At 37.3% G+C, this 23,590-nt stretch overlaps 1 protein-coding gene across 1 annotated transcript in view; it reads left to right on the top strand.

The window, feature by feature from the left end:
• TCF12 (transcription factor 12) overlaps window positions 1-23,590 on the top strand; it is a 168,939-nt gene that overhangs the window by 102,662 nt on the left and 42,687 nt on the right. The window contains 4 exon segments of the mRNA XM_068410665.1: window positions 10,093-10,140; window positions 10,143-10,223; window positions 13,461-13,486; window positions 13,489-13,515. Coding sequence (XP_068266766.1) covers window positions 10,093-10,140; window positions 10,143-10,223; window positions 13,461-13,486; window positions 13,489-13,515 — 182 coding nt within the window.

The raw sequence follows: 23,590 nt of genomic DNA, 5'->3' as shown, positions 1-23,590 counted from the left end.
GATGTCTTGCTGGAAGATGAATGAAGTAAGGGACAACCATGTAGAACAAATGTATTAGGTGTTTCTTTGTAGGGCCAGTGAGTACTTCGTAGTTTCTTCTTGGGTAACCTGATGCATATCTGAAGTTTGCATATGGAAGCCCTCTTGCACACATTGAGAGTTCTGCAGTTTTCATTTCTTCCTGTAGGAATTCTGTTCATATCCTGAAACTTTTTTTATTGCTTGTCTCTAAGACTTCTATCCCTCTTTGGCTTCCTTGGGAGAAATAATTAGGCAGTTATTCTGTGTTGAGGATGTGCCATCTGCTCCTATGATATTGTAGTGTTATTGAAAAGATTTTTTTAAAAAAGGGGAACTAATGAAAGGGTTTAAATGAATAGAAAAATGTAACTAGCTTGTCTCAGGAATGATTTGAAATAGGCATATTTAGACCACACCTAGGTGGTAGGCAGTAGAGGAAGTAATATTGTGGCAAAAGGGATGCTAGACTGTGGATAATTCTCTCTGGAGGATGTTAGGCTAAACCTTGTAGCTAGTGCGTCTCGGATCCCTTCAGGCTTTTTTTTAAACTTCCAGGTTTGAAATTAGATCTTTTAAAAAATAGTAAAAAAATACATATATATAGAATGTACACTTTAATGTAATTGTGTACCATAAGGAAAAAGTATGCATACTTTAAAAACGCTAATTATAAAAAAGCATACGTGCCATAGAGGGACTACCATTTTGTAGTTTTAAAAACATCTTTAGAATTTACTTTGGTGCTAATAAAAGATGTTAGATTGCATCAGCTACGGACCCACAAGTTTTGGGTTTTTGGGGTTTTGTTTGTTGTTGTTCTTACTTTATTTTTTTTAAAAAAAAAAAAATCTACTAAACAGCAACAAGAAGGCTCTTCCTGCTCACTGCTGGCAGTATGTTTGAAGATGTTTTAGATGAATCTTTCAATGAGGCAGAAAAATACATGATATTCTGGACCTTTCTTATCTGTGGGGCATTAGAAAGACTACAAGCGGTGGCACCAGTTGCTTTTCTTCCTTCCTCACATAGTTTTAGAAACAGTATGGAGAACGTAATGTCTATTTAAATCCAAGTAATACTGAGTTATGAAAGTATAAAAAATTTTAAGGCTTGTACATGTCTGAGATTTTTAATACCAGTCTAACTTTAAAGCTGACAAACTGATTTTATTTTGTAAATTTTCTCTTTTTAATCTTCTCTGACACCTTTGATATCCGGTGTCTCCCCAAAGCGGGTTTTTACAGCTGAGCTATCAATCTCTAAGAAAAGCAGCTTCTGAAGGAAAGGCTGACACAATGTTAACTGAAGCAGCGACTCTGGAGTCTGCCAGCTGATACAGTCTTAAAAGGTTAGAGATGGGGAGAGGGATATATAGTTTAAGGGCAGATGGAATGTCCAAACTGGAGTTTATTTTGCTTCATTGTACTTCTCAAGTAAAATCAAGCAATATTAACTTTCTCTTGCTTATAATTTATTAGAAGTGAATTACTTATTGTGCTATTGGGAAAATATCTCCTGTCTCTCAGCAGATAAGGAGCCTGCAGAATCTTTTTAGAAAGTAAAAATGTACTGGGTGCAGGCTAGATTTCTTTTTCCAGAGCTGGAGGTGACCACCTGAAGTTAATCAGGGAAGACATCCCCCCTGGAATGAAGCGGGTAGCAGGTGTTAGGAATTAGTTATAGTTGGAGGAGGGATGCTATTTATAAAAGGGGAGCAGTTCTGCAAGGAATCATTTTGAATGTCTTAAGCAGACAAACTGCTACTTGTCTTTGCCCTTCTCTTTCTCGCGCTATTTAGGGTTGGCAAATTTTCTTGCCTCCTTTTAATTTTTGATTGCGTTTGATAGTATTTAAGGTAATGAATATCCTGTAAATCAATATATATATATGGTATATTACACATTACTGCATAAGGAAGTAAAAAGCATGTTACACCATGGAGTGCAGATACAATTTCTTTGGGCAATTGCTATTTGTCTCCAGCTAATCTTACTGCCTCAGAGCTGGGTACTTCTCAATTACAAATTTATGGTAGTATTGGAGGATGGAGAAAAGATTAGCTCAGTCCTCCCAGCCATACCTGTTTGTTTGAATGAGCTGGATTGCCCTTTGGATTTTCTTGAAGTGTTTATTCCTTTTGTCTATAATACTCTAGTATGTTGAGCCCCCATTTACGTTCCTGTCTTACCTCACAGGGAGATAAAGTCCCTTCCCAAACTTTGGATCTGCACAGATTGCTGCTCTGAAGATGAATACAGGCCCTGAGTAGAACTGGCCTAGTACTTAGCGTTTGCTGCCTGGGATGGGCTAGGAGAGACTGTAGCTTGAGCAGATAGTGGATGGAAAGAAGCACAAGACAGATTTGCCATCATGATTCCTCTTCCGTGGAACTAAACCATCCAACTTGCATTGGTTTCAGTTGTGTTGTGGAGTGCTTTTTCAAGACGATAGTGCTCCTGATGGCACAGAGTTCTAAAGAGCAGGGAGAGAAGGATAACATTTATTAAGGGGAGGGGATTGAAGCCTAAGATATTTACTGGGCTTGTCTATCCATTTACTAGCACCCCAGTATTGGACTTAGCTTTCACTTGACCATATGTGAAAACATATGGATCCTCCATGTTAAGTCCTAACAGTTATCTGGTTGCTCTATTAACGACAGGTTTTGAACCCTAATTATGTTATTAATTTTCTGACTTGGTGCTTAGAGCAAGCAAGATTTTCTCTGGGTTGTGTGGGAGAGGAGATGCACAACTTCCATACCATATACATGAAACATTCTGCTAATGGTCTGAAATCTTTTGAAATCATTTTACTGAAGATGCAGAGGGAGAAACAGATGCAAGGATAGTTTGAGCTTTATAATATCCTTTATAGTCTGACTTCTGTAAATAAGATTCAGCATAAAATCTTTCATTATAATGTTGACTTCTCATGCTCATATCTTGTAATCATAGAGAAAAGCAGGGAGGCTGGTACCAAAAAATTAAAAAGTAGATGAATAACCCCTCAGCTGCTTCTCTGCTGACATTTTGCAGTTCTCCACAAACCTTCTGCTTTTGTATAATCACAGTAAGGAAGCTGTTCAAATTACTGTTTTTCATAATGTAGCGAAAAGATTCAAAGGCAAAGGGAGGGGAGCCTGACCTGTAATCACAATGCTTAGTAATGCCCTTCCTAGAATTCAGTCAGCAACACAGAAATACCTTGCCCGGGGGGATGAGCGAAGACAAGCTGAGCCAGCATAACCTCGGGGATTGGACACCAACATCAGCAGGGTGCCGCTTTTAGAAGCGTAAGACAGAATTTGTAGTCTTGCCAATATGCAGTATCAGTGCAGGGAAGCCACTATTGCAAAAGAGAAGGAAGGGACTCATTCAAAATATTTGTATTAATCGGGTGTTTTAAAGCTGTTTAGATGCAGAAGGAATACAAAATGTTTCCTTCCCTTTGTGTTTAATCTTCACTCCTCCCCTGCTTAAAAAAAACATATCTGGAATTCTGAATAAACTTCTTCCTTCTCCCTCCTCTGTCCCTGTGCTCAGTCTCAGTATATTTACACATAAACAGTTATCCATAGTAGCAGATTCTGCTTAGGTATACACATTGAATAAGCAGCTCATGGTGATTCAGAAAAGCTTTGGTGTAGAAAGAGAATATATTGATACCTTGATATTTTTCAAGTGTTAACATTAATTGGAAAGACAGTAAAACTAAATGTCTGTTATTTTGTTTATGATGTTGCATCACTTCAGTATTTAGTACCCTTGGTAGCTGTTTTTTACTCCAGTGAGCTAGATTAGCCTGATTACACTGGCTAGGATGCAGTTGATGGATGACTGTCATTATCTTCTCAAACCTGCAGTGATACTTTAGGTATAGGAGATGATAATTAAATTTTCAAGAGGACTATATTGAGATTATATGATCTGAGTATTTTTTAAAATGAGAATATGTTTGCAATTATCAGCATGTTGTTAGAGGATCCTCTCCTGAGATGTTTTATTAGCAACCCCCGATTTCCTTTAAATTGATCAAGAAAAAATGCTCAAGTTATCATGTAACACTTTAGATGTTGTTTTGGTTTTTTAATTCTGATATGTTTCTCCTCCTGAAACAGACCAAAAATGTATCTGATCAAATCTATTGGTAATGGCTTGAAGATGTACAGGTTAGCACAATATATTTTAATGAAACCTTGTTTGAGACAAAACACTAGAGAGGATCATAATTAATGCCTCATTTTCCTGCCAGTTGCTATTGATTACTCATTCAGGGTCCCTTTGTTCTCAAAATGGTAACACTGTATTTCACATTACTATTTGATGATATTCTCAGGATGAGATTCTTTAACAACATGGTGATAATTGCAAACATATCGCTAGAATTTAAATTTAAAATGAATTTACATCATATGTCAGTGTTTTTCCAAATTCAGCTCCTATTTTGGAGTGCATATTCATTACAGTTTCCAAAGATTGGAGACTTGAGTGAAGTGAAATTCAACACTCTATATCTTGGTTATATTTTTGGCTTAAACTGCATGATGTGGAACTCGGGTGAGTGGTCTTTTTTGCAGCCCAAACCTCTGTACTGTACTAGTATCTCACAGAGCAGTTATTTGTTAATGTTTTAAATTTGTGCTAGGTTTTCCTTTGAAATCCCAGTAACAACATACACAACTTAGCTGGGGGATTTTGCAAGTTTAGCAGTTTGACTTTCCATTTTGTTACATTCTTTTAAACTAGCTTATGCAAATTGTCAGGTTTATCTATAAGGCAAGACATGCCAAATATTAAGACACATTATATGCATGCTTTAAGTCATCCAAATGGCTCACTGAATAAAAGAACATGAACGTGAAACTTTTGCTTTACCCAGTGCAGCATTTCAAGTTTCTAGTAAGGCAAGGAATGCGCTTACTATCTGCTCTATGTCATTCTGAGAAATAGAAAAATGCCGAGTGAGTTTGTCTATGACTATGTGGCAGGATAATGGAGGGATTTGATTGAGATGAGTGCTGTTGTGTTACTTTACTTTTACAAAATAATCTAAGCTGCCAATTTTTAACTAAACACTGAAGTACTTTTTTTTTAAACTTTAGACAGTTTTCCTGCCTTTAAATAGGGACAGCCTGACTACTGGGAACTAATGCAGAAAAGCTAGAAAAATAGAATCTGGTTGACTAGTTTATGGGGGGGCAGTTTCAAGATCTAAGTTTGCAGTTAGTAGGTTGCAGCTCTCATTTCACTGCCAAAGCAGCCTGCCCTCATTATGCCAGCACAATGGCCCTGTCATAATCAGTTGCATATAATGGGCTAGTGCTTTTATTCTCAACCATATTACTCTTTTGATAGAAAATAATGAATAATGTAAAGCACACAGTTGTATTTGGATGGAACTATTGCATAGTTTGGCTGTGGCTACACTAGGAAAATCTGAGTTCTTAAAGTGTTTGCTAATATATTTTCATTTAAAAAATGAACGTGAATGAGATTTAGACCAAGAAGCACAAGGCTAACAAAGACATTTTTGAAAAGGTAAAACCTTATATACGACAGTGTAGCGTATGGAGTGTGTTTGTTAAAAATATTTGCGTATTTTGCAGGGTAGCTTGGCTTCCCTATCTACATAAAGCCTAAATGCTGGAGAGCTGCAAGGAATATTACGTAAGGACATCTGTAGGCCTCTACTTGTCCACATTTCTTTTTTTTTTTTATATCAAAGTAAGAAAATCAAAGAAGTGTTTACCAACATATTAGAATTCTGCTGGCCGATGTCCTAGAAGTTCATTGAAGGCAGAGTGGTATTTTGGCATCAAATTGTATCTTTGGGATTTTAAAGATTGATGGAGGTTGAGCTGGGAAAAGAAAACTTCCGAAGTAGTCAAACACTTTCTTTCTTTTATGCTCAAAATCTTTGACAGAATCAATTTAAAAAACATTTAAAAATATGTTGAGTAAGGAGCTTTTTTTATCACAGGCATAACATTTTGATATAAGCACATGGTTGATTACCTTGTTAGTTTGAATGGAAGCTAACTTTGTGCGCACGTAAGTGCAGCTGCAATGCAAAGTTACTTCTTTTCTGTGACAAAGGCGCATAAATACACACACCCTATATGTAGATATGGTTCCTTTTCTCCCCATCTCACCCTTGCAATGTTTGGATAGATGACTCTCCTGTGTTTCATTTTTATGAGAATACTTTTTAGGAAAAGGACCCCTTCAAAACATTTGTCTAGATAGCCTTTATTTTTTTGGGTCAGGCCATGCCATTCCCCTGTCAAACTATTTTCTTGGTTTTGCTGAAAGGGATAAATTTGAAAAGTAAAGCAGTGATGTTTACCTCTTTTTCTCTGTTCACTTTGGAATCAGGCTTGCTGTGTTCTTAGTTGATTGTAATAAAAGCCTTTTTTATTTTGTTTTCTTGTTTTGTTTTGTTTTTTTTTTTAGGTTGGTTATTGAACACACATTTCTTAGGAAAATACTGCTTTAAATAAATTCTTGTTTATTTTGACGCTGGAAATATGCCGTATAAAATCCAGAGAGGCAAATTTTTAAGGGTGGTGCCTGTTTATTTATGACGGTAGTGCAGACAGGACACGGCAGCGTTCAGGAGAATAACCAGTCATTGATTATTCTTTAGTAATTGGATCCGTGCTTGGCAGATGAGGTTCGGAGTGAGCGTGAACGTTCTCTGTGGAGAATACCGCAAACCACGTATGTAAGCGATCTGCCTCTGTGCAGGGACCTCGGGCACTTAGTCAGGAGAAGCTTGGTGCTGATAATACAAAGCTTTTTTTGCTATCCTCAGTGGTATTTTTGTATTCCTTTCTTTATCAGATGCCCTTAGGAAAGGATCAGTCCTAATCAATATTGCTTCTCAATTGGTTCAGACAGGCAGAAAAATCAATAAGCTGAACTAATGACATCTATTTTTATTTTCTTTTGGAAGACTGAGGAACAATTATAAAATTTTAAACAGATGCTTCATTTGATTGTGGGAATGATAGAAGAGGGTTGTGTTTTTTGGGGTGGGTTTTTTCCCCCTCCTTTTTTTTTTTTTTAAAATTAAAAATTCTTACCTAAACACAATATAGATCAGGAAACTTCTTTAGAATGTGTTGCATAGCTTGAGATTTACTGGGTAGGTATTATATTACTTATACACTTACTTTCTATTACTGCAGTAGCCATGCTGCTTTGAAATTCAGGATCTGATGAAAATGTCAAGAACTGGAATGCTTAGGACAAAAGCAAGGGTGGCAAATGTCATGAGGTAAAGGTTGGAGGTTAAGTCTGGAAAGATATAGACACATGCCTTTTGGAGTGGCTTGGCAGAAGTGAATTTAAGAGTTTTTACTGGTTTGTTGGTGGTTTTGGTGTTTTGGATTTTTTTTTTGTCATCTTCCTCCTCTCCCCACCTCCACCCCCAATGAATAGAGGCATCTATATGGATCCCATTGCATTTCCAAAATCACTGCCAATGATCAGAAGGAGATGCTGGGTGAGAGCGGGGAGGGTTGCCTTTAATGTGAATGGGACGTAGTTCCTAATTGTGTTTGACAGCTTCACTGAGCAGCGAGCAGGGGCTGGATTAGATGACCTCCAGAGGTTCCCTGCCAGCCTCAGCGGTTCTGGGATTCTGTGAGTGGGACCTTGCTTTGGCTACTTGAAATGACAACTATCACAATACTTCCCATGGGTTACGTAAAGAAGTTTTTCTTTCAGTTCTGGGGTATTCTTGGGCTGAAGGTCAAGTCTTGGGCTAAGTGCAGAACTGGTTTCATTTCTCTTTTGGACAGGGTTGGTTTGGAGGAACTGCTTTTCACAAAACGTTGCCCAGGTTTCCTGCAGTGTTCACCACTAAAACTCTTAATAAATTGTTTATAATAGCATCTTTGCTAAACGCAGACTTACACTATGTAAGCCAGATATTCTGATAATCATAATGTTTTCTGCAAAACAATAAACTCCTAACTGTTTGTCAAGGCAAAATTAGCAAATCTTGAAACAGTCTACAAGCAGCTTTTTTCCCCCCCCCACGTATTTTCTGTGTTCTTTGTTTAGAGATCAGCTCAGTCCTTATAAGGGTGTCCTCATTTCAGTATGAGTTTTATAATAACAATTTGTATTTAAAGACTATTGTAAGAATAAAAACAAATAAATTGGGTTGAGTGGAACCTTTTTATTTTTATGCCTTAACATTTTTAATCTTTACTAATTTGTTCTTCAAACTGTGTGATAGATTTGTAAGAAATAGTTAACACTTAGTTTGTAATGGGGTGACTTTCACATTCCACCTTTTCAATTAAAATATAAGATTTTCATGCTCAAAATTAGTCATCAGACAAGTAAAAGATAAAAATTTCAGTAGTCATATGATGCAAAACCATTATCTGGAGAAACACACTGAGGTTATTGCTTATTTTATATATAGTTGTAATTTTATATGAACTCTGGATTTTCTGCTAATCCCAGTGAACTGCAAGTTAGAAGGGATTTAGTACCTTACTGAGAGCCACGTGAGTTAGCCTCACCTTACACAAGTCATCACACCAAAAGAACCAGCTTGAATGATATAATGTAATGCAAAAAATACGTTTGTTTATGAATGAGGGTATGTAGGCCTCGGAAGGAAAGGTGAGGAGAGCCAGGAGCAACGGCCTCTGCACATGTGCTGGTGGGCTGCTGTAGCCCTAGAAGGCAACAGCACTAGAGGGGTTCCTGTCATGATCCAGTCTGCAAGCGTGCTTGTTGGACAACCTCTGGGACCCGCAGGTGCGCGTGGACTTTGTCGTTGGGAGTGGTTTGACGGGAGGAGGAAGGTTGGCTTGGGAGCGGTGGGGCTGAAGGAGAAACTTTTAACTAGGTGACACCTCAAGTTTGTTTTGGTATAAAAGTTAACCCAGTCAGCAGTTTATGTCTTAGCATCATCTGACAACTGAAACGCTAGCGCAGTCCGAATGCAGGCAAACATAACTGTTTTCCTGCCGTCCGACAGCCGTGCTTTGCCTCCTTTATAACGGGAAAACTGCACTACATAATGGTGAAGTATGAAGAATTCAAATCACTTGTTTCTGAAGGCTGCTTGGCTCCATGGTGACCTTAAAACACTGTCTGATTTTGCGAATATTAAAAGCAAAGTGTCTTTAGCTATGTGTAACACAGAATGGATGCTGCTATATGAGGAAAGCTGTATGCAACAGCCAGGAGCGAAGCGGCGGTGAATGCGTTTTTACTGCCTGGTAGCATTATGTTTTCTGTACAAACAGTTCTGTGGATTTCACGCCAAGTCTGGGGATTTTCAGACTAAACAAGGCTAAGCATAGTATCAACTATGGAAAAACTATGTTCTCATAAATCACCAACATTCATTTCCGTTTCACAGAAGAAATCCAAATAATGTGAGGCCAAACAACAGATAATGCACTAGTTAAGTGTTAAGAATGCTTTTGTGTTTACTGTGTGAAAAGGGAACAAAAAGGGTAGGGTTCAACTACATTGTTGATTTGACGTTTTTAAAATATCATAATTTTTTATGTTCTGTGCATTAATCCAATCTTTTCTCTCTTTTGTGTTTGATTTTTTTTTTTTTGACAATTACTCCATGTTTTTATGAATGTAACACAAGTCTGGATTTCTAAGTATGTGCTAAAACCTAATGTCACACTATAAACTCTTAGCAATTTTTTATCAATTATGTTTATATTGTGTAGTAGAGGAAGTGTAACATTGCAAATTATACAAAGTATTATGATTTTTGTTTTAGAATTTAAGTATGAATTGATTCTTTCAGATGTTTTAAACTGAAATGGTTATGGTTTTTTTGGAGGCTACCAGCCAAACTTGCTCTGCCATTCTGAATTATGCTATAGTATATTCTCTGAACACTAATTTTTAAAAGTCAACATTTTTTTTGAACTCTAAGACCTTCACTGAAAGCCCAGTAAATTCCTATAAATGCCAAGAGCAGTATGTGTGGTTAATAGTTGTTAGCCTGGTATATTAACAGCTGAGTTATTATAGAGCTTTAATTTTACTTTTCTCTGTATATTTTGCAGTCTAGTCTGCTTTCGGTCAGATATGGGGCTTGGGAGTCCAGGTCAGCTGTCATCCTCGGGAAACCTGGAACACCCTACTACCCTTTTTCTGGCACAAATCAACGCCGAAGACCACTTCATGACTCGTCAGCTCTTGGTGAGTAATACAGACAGTTCTTAAACTTGTGTTCATGATGCATTTCTGCAGACTTTATTATTTTCTTTGACAGTTGATTTTATTGCTGGAGATTGTTCTGTGCTGAGCAATTCAAATTACAGCAAACTGCTACATACGAGATAAACTGGAATTATTAACATTTTTCTTTGAGACACTAGTTTAGATTCAACATTGGTCAGTATTGCTTATAAAACAAACAAGAAACTCCAATAAAACCCTTAATTGCAAAAGCAATAATGACAGATGGATAGGAGCTGATGACCAGCTGAGTGCCCTTAACCCATGCCATCATTAACTCCTGGAAATGCCTGACCTAGAGGTCATTACCATTATTTAGTAGGGGAAAGACACAAAGGGGGAAACAATTATCCTTTTATATGCTAAAAGTAACTTTATTCAGGGCAATATATAGTTCATTGTAATTGGTTCAACATGCCTTTAAAGTTCTTAGCAATTGGAGACTAGTAGTTTATCCTAAAATCAAACTATCTTGCAAAATATGCTGGCAGGAACTTGCTTAAAAATTGTTACAATCCTATGACAATATTAGTATTTTTATTCTGGAGATACTTAGACATAAATAGAATTTCCCTACTTGGTTGTAGTCAGTGGTGATATTTCATAGCTCTAAAGACTTTCTGTTGAATTAGAGAATCAAGAATGAACCAACTGTTCTATCATCTCTGCTATAAGACTATCCTGAATAATTGGGTGTGTAAGTTTTAAAAAATTCTTTTTGGTACAAAAAGAGAGACTGTAACCTGATATTCTGGTTTAAAAGCTACCACATTTCAGTGTTAGCATGTTATGTCATTAGAATTACTCTAGTTATACGTTTTGTTTTTTTTTAATGCCCCTCATTCCGTATAGCTTTCTCTTCCATAATAAAATCTTGTTTGTTGGAACCATATAACTTAAGCCATACTTTAGCGAAAATAAGATTTCATCAAATGCAAATTGTTTCTTGAAGTAACCTTAGTATTAACTAGAACTGCAAACTCGTTGGGCATTAAAATAGTCCTGAACATGCTTGAAACTGTTTTTTAATTAATTAATTATAAAAATATTACTTTGGAACTTTACCTATATTTGTGTGTCTAAGTATGTATTTTAAAATACCACTTTTGTATAACTTTTTAACCTGTTTGTCAAGGACAACTGCCATTTAATCTGGGTTGTCTGTCTTTACAAATATTTTTTAAGTATTCATGTTCTTCAGAATATGAGAATCAAACGCAGACGTTCTTCAGATCTGTTTCAGAAGAGGAAAAAGTCTGAGAAAAGTTCAATGAAATTGTTTGCTGCTTTTGGAAGGGTGTTCAAACTTTAATAGGAAAGAGTTGGGTTTTAAAATACTTATTATTTTAAAACCCAACTATTTTCTATAATTATTATTATTAAGTTTTAGCTCCATTGAATTGGTTTTAGTGAGAAAATACTATAATAGTAACCTGCTGTGGTTTTGAGTCACAAGGGGGCTGTAGAGCATGACTTTGGGTGCTAGACAGAGAGTGATACTGATGTGGGCAGAAAGGTTATGTATGAAGCAGTCATTGAGGGAGAATCCTAAACAAGATTGTCTAATTTCTATATGTACTTGAATATGTGATTGTGTGTTAGTTTCTTGTGCAAACTAGATAGAGTTGGGTAAGTTCCATACATTATTAAATTAAACAAAATGAAGCTAAGTGTGGTGTTTTCCAAGTAGTACTCCTATTTATTTTTTTCTTTGAAAGAGAAGCTCAACGGGTATAAATCTGTTCAAAACTGGTAACAGCGTGATATTTCTCTTTCTGGCATGGCTGAATCTGGGGGACTGTAACCCAGGATATATGGCAGGTGGTGGTTACAAATTTATGGAAATGTTTTTTCCAGAAATGCCAGGAAAAGGAAGTGCACTTTTATCTCATGCCTTGTTTCCAATGGCTTGAGAAAGTATGTCTGAAATACTTTTTTTTTTAATGGACTAGTTAAATGTTACAAAAACTCCTGCCTGAGAATTTAAAGCAAAGTCGAATTATGGCCATTTTATCACCGAGAAGGAGTTACCTGACTAGGATTTTAACAAATTAGCTTTAAATTTGCCTACAAAAGTTCATTGAAAACAACTGGCGTTCCCTTTTAGGTGACACTTTGTGAGTGCAGTGTAAATATCTCTTCCAAAAGTCCTTTTATTTTCTTTTTTGAATGTGCCCTATGGGGAATTGGAATCACAGAAGATCTTGAGTGAGGGGGACCCATAAGGATCATCGAGTCCAATTCCCTGCCTCCTCTCAGGAGTGATCAGAATAAAGATATCCAGCAGATATTTTCACCTTATCTCACCTTCATATTGTCATATTGTATAATAAAATTGTGATTAAACCTTCTGAATGAAAATAGAAAAATAAGAATTTTGTATTTTAATTGAAGACTTGATCAATCAACTGTGGAACTGGTAATCTTGCCAGATACTGGGTTCAGACCATCAGTTAACTTCTAATTTGCATACATACTGTTCAGGTTAATTTTATTGACAGCTGACTATACTAGTTCAGATTCTTGATTTAGGTAGTGAAATTGCTGGTTACTTTTTGTGATGTTACAATAATTATTGGTAGAGGGAAGCAGGTATCATACTTTCCAACTTTAGTGTTACCTGCAAATTTGAGTTGTATTGCCTTTATTACTTAAGTAATTAGGTCACTAGATTTGCTGGTTTATTTACAGCCTTGGTTACAGTCTAAAAGCTATAGAAATTTACATCATGTTGGTATTTTTTAGAGTATAAATCGTACTTTAACATGTCATAAATTCCTTTTTGATAGTTCTGTCTTTACTCTGAAGTGCAGAAAGGGAAAGCATTTCTCTCACTAATCAGTCCTATTTTCCTCTGTATGTATCTCAAAATTTACTTTGTTTCTTAGCAAGTGTATAAGGGCATCAGTGTACCCTTCAGTGTTAGTGTTCTTAGGAATAACTGCTTTCCTTATGGAAAGAATTGAAAGTAGTTATTTAGCAAAGCTTCATTTTAGAGAAGAACATCATTATGTTACATATTTAAGCACATTCTTGTATTGATATGAAAGACAAATTTCATTGGCCACAGAATAAAAAGTGCATGAAATTTGGAAAAATAAATCCATCGTGGAAAGAAAAAACTGTGTAGCGTAGCTGTCTGTTCTTCTTCATCTGTAATGTGGATGCTTGATGGAAACGTTGTTTTTCTGTGTACAGATCCTCTACAGACAAAGAAAGTAAGAAGAAGGTGCCCCCTGGTTTGCCTTCTTCTGTAAGTACTACGTTTTTTACTTACAGTAAGCTGATCGAGCTCAGACTGCACCTCTCTTTACATGACGTACATACAAATTACTTAACTTGAGCATTAGCAAGGCTGTCCGCTGGACACGAACAGCTCGGCTGGGTAATTGGGAGTGGTTCTGGAGGACTAAATACACATTTGATGTGGAATTTTTTAGATTTCATAGCAGTGATTTGTAGCTTGCTCGTATGCTCCTACCCACTTGTCCCTGTCATTTGAATTCCTCTTCTTGGGAAGAGAGCTGGGCCAGGAGCTGTCAAAGAAGATCTCCTGTACATGGTTCTTTTGATGTTTAATTAGTCATTATGTTGCTGAACAGGAGGACAGACAGAGATTAATAGCTGAGATCTTAGAAATTTACATTTGTAATAATCCCAGTGGAGCTGAAGGACATTAAGATTCGGAGGACATGTACAGCTCAGCTTGCCTCAGTAGGACTGAGGTTATTAATATGCAATAAATCACCGAGTCAGATGTTCATTGTGAAGCCCTGGTGGATTTTAAAGCCTTTCATTAAGCCCTTCCTTAACTTCAGCCTAGCATCAGGAAAGCTTTCAAGCAACTAGGTTTGTTTGATCCTCTTTGCTTGAAAATTTATCCTTCGAGAATAAAGGCTTTGATGAAAAGGTTGGAAGGGTTTCGGTGGAAAAATCATTAATGGCTGTGATAATCTAATGCTATAGGGGTGTTTTGTGGTATTAAATATGCTTTATTCTTAAAGGAAGAAAAATTGTTTATAAATGAATCTGCATTTATAAATCCACGTGAAGTGAAAAATCCCCAGCGAAGTGAAGGGCAGAATTATTTTCTCCCTGACTCAGAGCAAAGGGGCGGGGAGGGGGACGCGGGGCTGCCTTGCGGGGTACATCCCTTTGTTGTGTAAATGGCTCCTGGGCTTTGCTTTGGCAGCGCTTAATGCAGGGGCGCAGGTGCGCCGGGGTGAGTCCCCGCGCGGGGCCGCGGAGGCTGGCTAGCGCGGAGGCTGGCTAGCGCGGAGGCTGGCTAGCGCGCACGGCGCAGGCAGCGCTGGGAGCAGGGGGCAGAGCGGGCCTGAGCGTTCCGTTCGGAGTCTGAAGTACGGCTGGTGTTCTGCCAGGGCTTTGCACCTCCGCTGTGCCCCTCCGCCCGCTCCGTCCCGCTCCCTCGCGGTGACCTGTGCAGAGCCGGGGTCTGGAGCCCTGTTCTGAGCGCGCTCCCAGCTGGAGCTGAGGCGGTGCGGGCAGCCTGGGGCAGCTGCGCTCCGAACTGCAGCCCTACCTGGAAGCCAGCATTGCAGCTGCAGGCGCTCTTAAAAGCTTTTTGCTTGCATAAGCACTTGGGCCCCACTAGAGGCTGAATAGCTGCTTTGATAACACAAAATGAACACAATGCCCCAAATCATTATTCCCGAGGCCAGGAATATTCTTCTTCTCCCCCCCCACTACCTCCCCCCCCTTTTTTTTTCCCCCTTCAGCAGCAGGCTAAAATAGTTGGCAATTTACATTTTAACAGTTGTGTGTTATGTAGGGTGGCTTTTACAGTCTAGCAGATGATTTCTGCTAGATTAACAAAAATATATTTAAAATGTCAGAGAAGCTAAAACACGTAGCAGTGCAATTCTCATGTAATTTTATTACTGTAATTCTAGGCGAGTAAGAAAGCTTTACATTACATGTTTTAACATTTAGTAGCGTCAGCCAGGTAAAGAGATCATTTTAGCGAATGAAAAATTTCTCTCATTTCTCTTACCAGGCTTTAATTTTAAGAAGCAGTATTTTTCAAATGGGTTTTCATTTAATTCTCCTGTGAGAAGAGTGGAGACAAAATGCTGATAATTTTATTTGTATTAAATTGTACCAATCTGCACAATACAGTGCAGTTATTGTGAATAATCAACGATTGTGATGCTGGGATTTTTAAGTACTGTTTCTCTGTTTTCAATGCTTTCAGTGCTGAATAGAGCCTTGAAGTAAAATGACGTATTATAAAAAAAAAAGTGATATGAGATATTATGTGTTTGGAAGATGACACAAAACTAGATTTCACTGAGCATCATAGGAAATGTAAATTGAGCAGATAATTATGTAAGTGTTGTCTTTATTTTAGATATACCTTGGTAAGAAGTCAGAATGTATTGTGAGAAAGATAAAATGGGTTTAGCTAATAGGTAGTGCAGAGAAGTTTAATTACTAGTATGGAAAGTCACAAGAAAGACGATACTTAATGTTATTATACAATATCTGTATTTGTAAATTTTTCAGCTTCTAAAAGATTTTTCTGCAATGTTCTTGGTGTTAGTATAGGGCTACCATGTCAACAAATACTCAACAGTAATTTTAATTTTCTAGATAACTGTAATTTAATAACAATCTCTTAAGAAATAATGATTTTTTTTTTTTTAAAATCTTCCTCTAGTTCATTTCTTTTTCTTTTTGGACCTGTATGGTATTTTCTGAAATTACTTGCTTTGAAGTTTATCTTTCTTCATATGTTCTTATCAGGGCCCTAAAGTAAAAATAGTTACAGCGAAAAATGCTAATGAATTGTTACTTTCTGGAATGCAACTCAATCTCAGCTTGTCCTTGTACTGTAAAATTAAATGCACCAGGCAAATGCATTTTCAAGTTTTCCTGTCGTAAGTTGCTAAGTGGTGAGTCATTTCCAAAACATTTGAATGTTTGACATGCAAGCATTTATGTTAAACTACAACTACTAAATTTAAAGCCTTGGGGGGAGGATAGAAACTAAAAAATCAAGTGGTTTATTTTTTCTCACTGTTAGCTCAAGCCAGGCTTGAGTGAACAGAAAGATTATGATGTGCCATTTATGTTATAGCAGGGGGATAAATACTGTTCAGTGAATTACGTTACCCGCCACAGATTCAAAACTCTTGTGTTTCTGAGAATTTTTTCTGATTGTAGGAGTTACCTTAACTAAGACAAGGAACTAAATAACATCATGTGACTTGAAACCAGTTGTAACTAATCAGCGGGGCTGAGTTAGGGAGGAGCAGAGTGTCAGGGTTTCAAAGAGCAGTTCAGTCTGCAGAGGGAAGCAGAAGAAAAGTAAGGCTCACTTGGAAATGCACAGGGAGATTGCCAGCTAATTATGGGTGGGCTATGAGCAGAACATACGATGTACATGTGTAGTCAGAAAATATTTCAAACTAATATTTATGATTAGTCCCATAATCAGTAGCTATCATGAGGTCATTAATTCTCAGAAAAAACAGTGTGAATATCTATCATTCTTTTGCCGTTTTAGTTAGTCTCATATCAGAAAGTAACCTGAAATACATCATGTCTGTTGATTTTTGTTACAGAAGATCAGCTGTGACACACAGGCACAAATATCTGATTGTTTTCTCTGTAGTGCCATTTCTGATAACTATTTTGAGTGTTTTAGACTTTCTACAGTATCTGAGACTATCAGTTAATATTAACCTTAAATTGCCACTTATTTAATAAGAGATTGTCAAATGAATATTTTCTCATACCAGAGAGCTCTTTCTAAATTCAAACTCATTACGTTTTTTTCAATACATTTAAGACCAATTTATAGGCCTCATTATAGGGGTTTCTCATATATCACCTCTATAGTATGCATATATTCCATGGTGTGCTACTTTATTGCAAGGATTCTTTAGGAAACAAAGCTAGAGAAAACTTGGTTTGCATGCATAGAACTACCTCCCAAACATTTAAAGCACTTTTTCTTTTTTGGTATCATGCTAGTCTTTTAAGACCAAACTTGAGAAATATATTTCAAGAGATGTCTCATAAAGACACCAATGCGTACCAGAAGAAAAATAATAGATCTTACTCCCTTCTTGGCTCCCGCTTTTCGTCCACCTCTCACGAAGGGTGAAAGGAGATATTTGAAACGGTGGAGTGGAAAGGATCCAGTCCTCTAAATGTTTATCTGAAACCTAGTTTTTGGGACTTTAATGTTTAGACTGTATTAAAAATAATATAGCATTGACCGGGTGAGTGAACTTTCTTTAGAGAATTATCCTCAATATTAGCAAGTTCAATGTGTATTGAAGTAGCCTGGTGTAAAACAACATCCTCAGAATACTTTTATGAAGTCTGTGGCTCTGAATAAAAACTTCAGAGCATCCTGGGTGGATACTTCGTGTGATGATTAACTGACTGTGATGTTGTGTTTAACTTACTTTCTAGTGCAGCTCTTTTTTTGTTGTAAGATTTGTTCCCACTGGCCAGAAATGGTGTCAAAATGTAAAAAGCAGCATTCAGTTAGTTCTGAATTGCCTTGCGCAGTCAAGTGATGCATTCAACCATCGTTCTCATCTTTAGTATCTAACACTCTCAAAGACAGCGGTTACTCGCCTGACGCTTGCCTCTGATGCTGTGCTGTGTTTTAGAAGGCAATTCTAAATAATGAAACTGAGCAAATAAGCTGGATAAGGCAACACAGAATTTGCAGTTTCTTCCTCGTGACTCAGTGTTCCATCTTCCCCGTCTTCTGCTTTGTGCTCATTCTTTGGTCACCTGATTCAAAGGATAAAGTTTTTAGGGACTCGCTCTATACTCCTTTTTAAGCACCATGTTCGTCTGTGAGCTTGAACAAAAAGCAAATATATAAAAAATCCAACCCCTAAATTATGTTATAAACCACCTAAAAGTGTTTCTTTGAGATTTTATATTTATTAAGACCTTGTTTTCTGGTTAGGTTATTGTAGGTTTTTTTCAACACAGCCTTTATTTGAAATATATCTGAAAACAGCAGTAACCTCAGATTATAGCATCCTACCCGCCTCTTTGCTATATGAGAACATTTAGCTGTCATAAAACTACTAAGCAGTCCATTGCAAAGTCCTGCTGTGAGAGTTCAGATCGAGTTCTCGCTGAATTAGGGTGAAGGTACTTAAGTAACCCTCTCTTAATAGCCTTTTTTTTCCTATTGCAATGTAACTATCGTGTCATCTGACTGTGGTGAACTGTTGTGAGGTTGCTTTAATTGAGGGATCTTCTCTGTGAAAATCCTGCATATACATATATGAGGGATATATAATAATGTCAAATTATTTCTCTGTGTTTGGATTTACTAGAGATACTTCATTTTTGAAGTTTTCACGACATATCAAAATGAGCATATTAGATGCACTTAGAGTGTAGATCTGCGTAAAAGAACCTTAAATCTGTGCATAGTTCTAAAACTGTTATCTGAAAAAATAGCATGACTGAATCACAGCTCGTGTAATTTAGGGAGAAGTTACATGGAATTGCTGCAACTTTCTGCTTTACCTCAAAGATTAATGTGTCCATTACCATAAATTAGTGTGGTGTTTTAAAACAGTAGATAAGGATAAAAGCTTTTTTTTGAAGACTATTTCTTAATGTCTTTTGCTTGATAATACTTGTGGTTTGGTGGGAAGGCTTTTAGAATCTCTGAAGTCAGCTGGGAAAGTATGTGAGCAACGCTGTGTTGCTAGACTTTGACACACACGCCTGTTGAACCGAGATGTTTCCTTTCCGTTGCTCAGGCCAAATGTTGGGCAGGTCGCTTCGCCTGTCACCGTGCCGCTTGTCAGAAATGGGCAATACGGAGATGCTTGCTTTTTCAAAAGAATGTACTGAAATGAAAGCACTGCATAATCTTTAAATGCAATTTCAGATGAAGATGTGTATTTACACACTGAAGCGAAGAAATTGAATTAAATTATCTCTTGTTTTAGTGCCACAGAGTTTCTTGTGATGTCAAGACTCACAAAGAAAGCAAGTTGTTACAGTCTGGGCGATCTAGTTATGGATTTCATACCATTTGCACTGATAGCCAGGATTAGTAGTTAGCGTTTTTCCCTTCTGTAGGGAAGCAGTAGGCGGATTCTTGACTGTGGATGGCAGGAGGATTGCTCGTTGTGCCTTTGGTAGCTCACTCGGCTTCATTTGCAAAACAGTTTTTCCAAGCAGCAGGTTGGAGTACAGAAGAAAGGGGAGACGCAAGGAAATCCACGCAGAGGCACAACTAGCGCTCTGCGTTTTGACGTTGCAATGTCCCAAAGCTTCTCTGGCGAATAACTAATAAAGTCAAAGAGCGCGTGTGCGTCGATGGCTGAGGCTGGGCGCAGGTTTTTGGCGATGGAGCCGCCTGCAGGGAGCTGAGCCGGTGCGGGTGCAGCTGCGGGGGCAGCTGCGGGGGCTCGGCGAGCGGAGGCGGCGAGAAGCGCTCCGCGCTGCTGGGGCTGGGCAGCAGAGGGCGCCCTGCAGCAGCACTGTCAATATTTTCAAATGCATTTTCTTGGCCACATTGAGTGATTGTGAAAAGGTTCGTAATTCAGGCAGCCTTCTGCAGCTTTCAGTAACACAGCCTTGCTAACTCATTTCAGCTTTTAAAATTCTGGTAAGGTCTACACAGATTTTTTCGATTGGGTGGGTTTTTAGCAAGTTTTTGGGATGATGATTATCTGGCTTCTGATGGGATAATTTATTGCCTCAGTATAATAAACATGTTTGTTTACTTTTTAATGCAGATATGGGTAGCTAAGACCTTCATATAGAGGCTTGCAAACCTTAAGTATTTTCAGCAAAATTATAGAACTTTCTGAATTTGAGCAATATCCTATCAAAGTTGTATTTGAAAGATTTTTGAAGTGAGTTTTAAAATATCAAATAAATTGGTTTGTGTTTGATTCTGTAGAATGTGATATACAGCGCTTTTATCCTCATCCTTTTCATTCTAGTAAAATATTTATGTAAAAACTTAAACATTTGAAATGCAATATTATTTGGCAACCTACTGAAAGAGAAACTTCCTAGCTGTAGTTTCCAATTAAAAAAAAAAATCTTTCTTTTTTACTCATATCTGCCATAGGTAATTGAAGTTCTTTGCAAACAAACAAACAAAAACCCCAACCAAGAACAAAAAACCCAACAACCACCCCCAACCTCCCCCAAAACCTTGTAATATTGCCAAGTAAAAGTAATGGATAGCAATTAATATCAATTTCATTAGTAGTTATCTGTCCTCTATCCCTTCAAACTGTCCCCTCTTCCCTGGTTATAGAAACATGAATGTTAAATGTGAAGTTAAAGGCAAACCTTTTGAACAGGAAAAGCACCAAGCTATTTTAGCTCTTGCACAGATGAGTAAATTGATTTGTTTTAAAACATCTTCCTTTGGGTATTGCAGGGGTTTTGCCTATCAAATTTGGTCCAGTGGGTTATTTTTAAATTGTCTTCCATACAGTTAGTCTGCTCTGTCTCTGCTGAACAGCATACGTAGTGGTTGGCTAACAACAGAAGGCTATACTTCCAGGACTTTAAATGAATTAACATTTGCCTAACTGATGAATTACATAGAGGACGGTATAATAAGCGATGTGTTTTCCCCTGAAAACAGCCAGGTTTGTTTCTTAAGACTTGAAATCGTGTCTATTCTAACAGCTACATTATGCATGATGTTCAATGAATCCTTTATCGATGATCCTAACTCTGGCCTTGCTATAGTTAATCATCGTAAATGTTGCTTTTTAAAATGTTATATTGTGAGTTCTAAGATGCCTAGAAATTTTTCTGAATTGTTGCAAGAGAAGCAGCTCAAAGTTACTATGTATATTTTAATGAGCAACAAGTTGTTCAGTATCGACTAATTTTGTATGAATTTGTCTTTTACTTTCTATTCCCCATTCCTTGCCTTTATTTCAACGAGGCATTCAGTTGGGGTCTGTCTCTCCTGTTCAGGTTCCAGTTTTCTTAGAACTGGTAAGAACTTAATCACTTGTGAAACTTCTGTTCTTCTGTTGAATGTGGTTGAAAGTGATAATTTGTTCCAACCTTGGACAGAGTGAGGAGGAAATGAGAGACTTCTAGGGCAGTTGCCTTTGCCTTATTTCCAAAGATAGCAGGTTAACCTAGCCCCTAAGAAATTAAATGGAAATTAGTAAGAACAATACAATTGGTATCCCCATCAAAAGCAGGTTTTGGGCTTTACCAAGTTACCATTTTTTCATCAGGATTGAAGCCAACTCTCCACGAGGAAACTCGTGACACTTGGGTTTACACATCACAGTGCTTTTGTTGTAGAAAAAGGAACTTTTAATTTCTGGTTGCACATAATTCATTGTAAAAGTTTTTGCTACTTGTTGTGTTTGAATAGACCCATTTAAAATAATACAACTGTGATAAAAGCAGTAACGTTTTTAAAGTATTTTGATATCTCATCTTGTTGCAGAATACATTTGACCAGAGGATGGCTCTCATCCCTTGATACAGTTGCATAATTATCTTTCATATGGTATAATTTTCAGTGATCTGGAGAAATTATGTTTATTTTTTATAAATTCAAATGATGGGTTACATATGCTTATTGTGTATTTGCTTTGTGGCTCTGATAAGTTGGACAAAAATGTATTTCACATAAAAGTTTGTTTTCAGGGAGAACATGTAGTTCATTCACAAAATCTCTCAGTGTTAAAACGGTCTTTGAAAATATTCTCCTACAGGTAGCTTGGTTTATTATTAGGTCAGTATTTCACTCTGTATCAGCTTTCATAATCTCTTTACATACTTTAGAAACAGGCAGTTTATTGTTTTTGACACACAGTACAGGGTCATGAGTGGAAACAATTCGGGCTACAAAGTGCATGTCAGTTCAGTGCTCCTCTGCTGACGGCATGTCTGTCTGAAATCAAGTTTAAAAAATTGGCCCTGTCTCCAGCTGACTTGTTTTGTCAGGCTGAGTCATGAGACTTGTCACCTAGGAAAAATGGAGTAAACAACTGTACCCAGTACAGTATTGCTGATCCAGCTATGATTCATTTCACTGTAACATGATTCTCTTAAGAAAACAAATTTCAGAGCAGCTGTTGCTTGACTTAAATGGGGATTATAAAATTGCAACCACAAAACAAAAACTTACTTTGGACTTCAGGAGCTTTTGGAATAGTTATCTGGTAGTAGTTCCTGCAAATACAGAGTTATTGGTAACAACATCGCAATTTCTTGTGCAGTCTTTTCAAATTCTTCCACTTCAGGTTTATTTTTTCATCTATTCTGGTGAAAGTAAACTTCCATGGGTTAAAGTTGAATATGCTTGAGGAATTATGGTTTGATCCATCCTATAAGGTGAATCGATGCAGCAAATGTCCCATGAGAAACGATGTTTTCGTACAATAAATGTAGAGCAGACAGAGTTGATAAATTTCAAGTATTGTACACTAAGATTTTATTCCCACCGACGTACTGGGGGTAGGACAACTAGTTCCCTTTTTGGTAACATTAAATTGTTATCCTTTTGATTTCTGGGGAAGTAACTCAGGAGTGAATTAATTTATTGACTCATTGTGGATGGTACCAGTCTTTAAACTAGTTTGTCTGCAAAGAGACAGCATTTGCAGGGGTGTTACTCGGTTTTATTGATCATATTGTTGCTGTTGTCTTACCCATGTGATGGTGAACAACATCAATGATTTCATTGTACTGATAAATGTTAATTGTGTTAGTAGATATTACCAGTTAATACTACCTGTATATTTTTCGTTACAATTGCTCTGTACAAGTATAGGGCAGTTGGAATGAGGAGAAGCCCCTCTCCCAATGCTACATAGTAGAGTTAGTTTTTTCTGCTGTATGTTTTAACATTTTTCCAATTGCTTGTAATATGGGTGGATAACGCTTATTATTTGAGAGGGGGCTTGATCATGCTCTTCGTCTCAAATACAACTATTTTGAAAACTGAGCATGTGTGCATGGAGGCGCAGTAAGCAATTACAACTATGTTGATGATGGCCTTTACTTCAAAGAACCGACTCCAGTTACCCTGGAATTATTCTTAATGATTTGTGTGCTTGAATTATTTCAGAAAAAAAAAGGGTTCTCTTACTTCTTCAACTCTTGCAAGCTGAAAGCGCCTTTTCCAGTGTTTAGGTTTTTTTTTTTGGTAAGTTGTACATTAGTCTGAATTAGTGATTTTAATCTAGCGTGCTATGAGAAGTAGCACCATGCAAAGATCTGAAGATCTTTTAGCATATCTCATCTGTAGAGTCCTGAACATTAGTGAGAAGCTTTAAGGAATGGCATTGTTAGCTACAAATCAAAGCTGCTTA

Source organism: Nyctibius grandis, chromosome 11 (genome assembly GCF_013368605.1).
Source record: "Nyctibius grandis isolate bNycGra1 chromosome 11, bNycGra1.pri, whole genome shotgun sequence".
In the NCBI taxonomy this organism is placed as follows: Eukaryota; Metazoa; Chordata; class Aves; order Nyctibiiformes; family Nyctibiidae; genus Nyctibius; species Nyctibius grandis.
The sequence above is the reverse complement of the archived record's forward strand: the minus strand, read 5'-3'. Positions and strand labels throughout refer to the sequence as shown.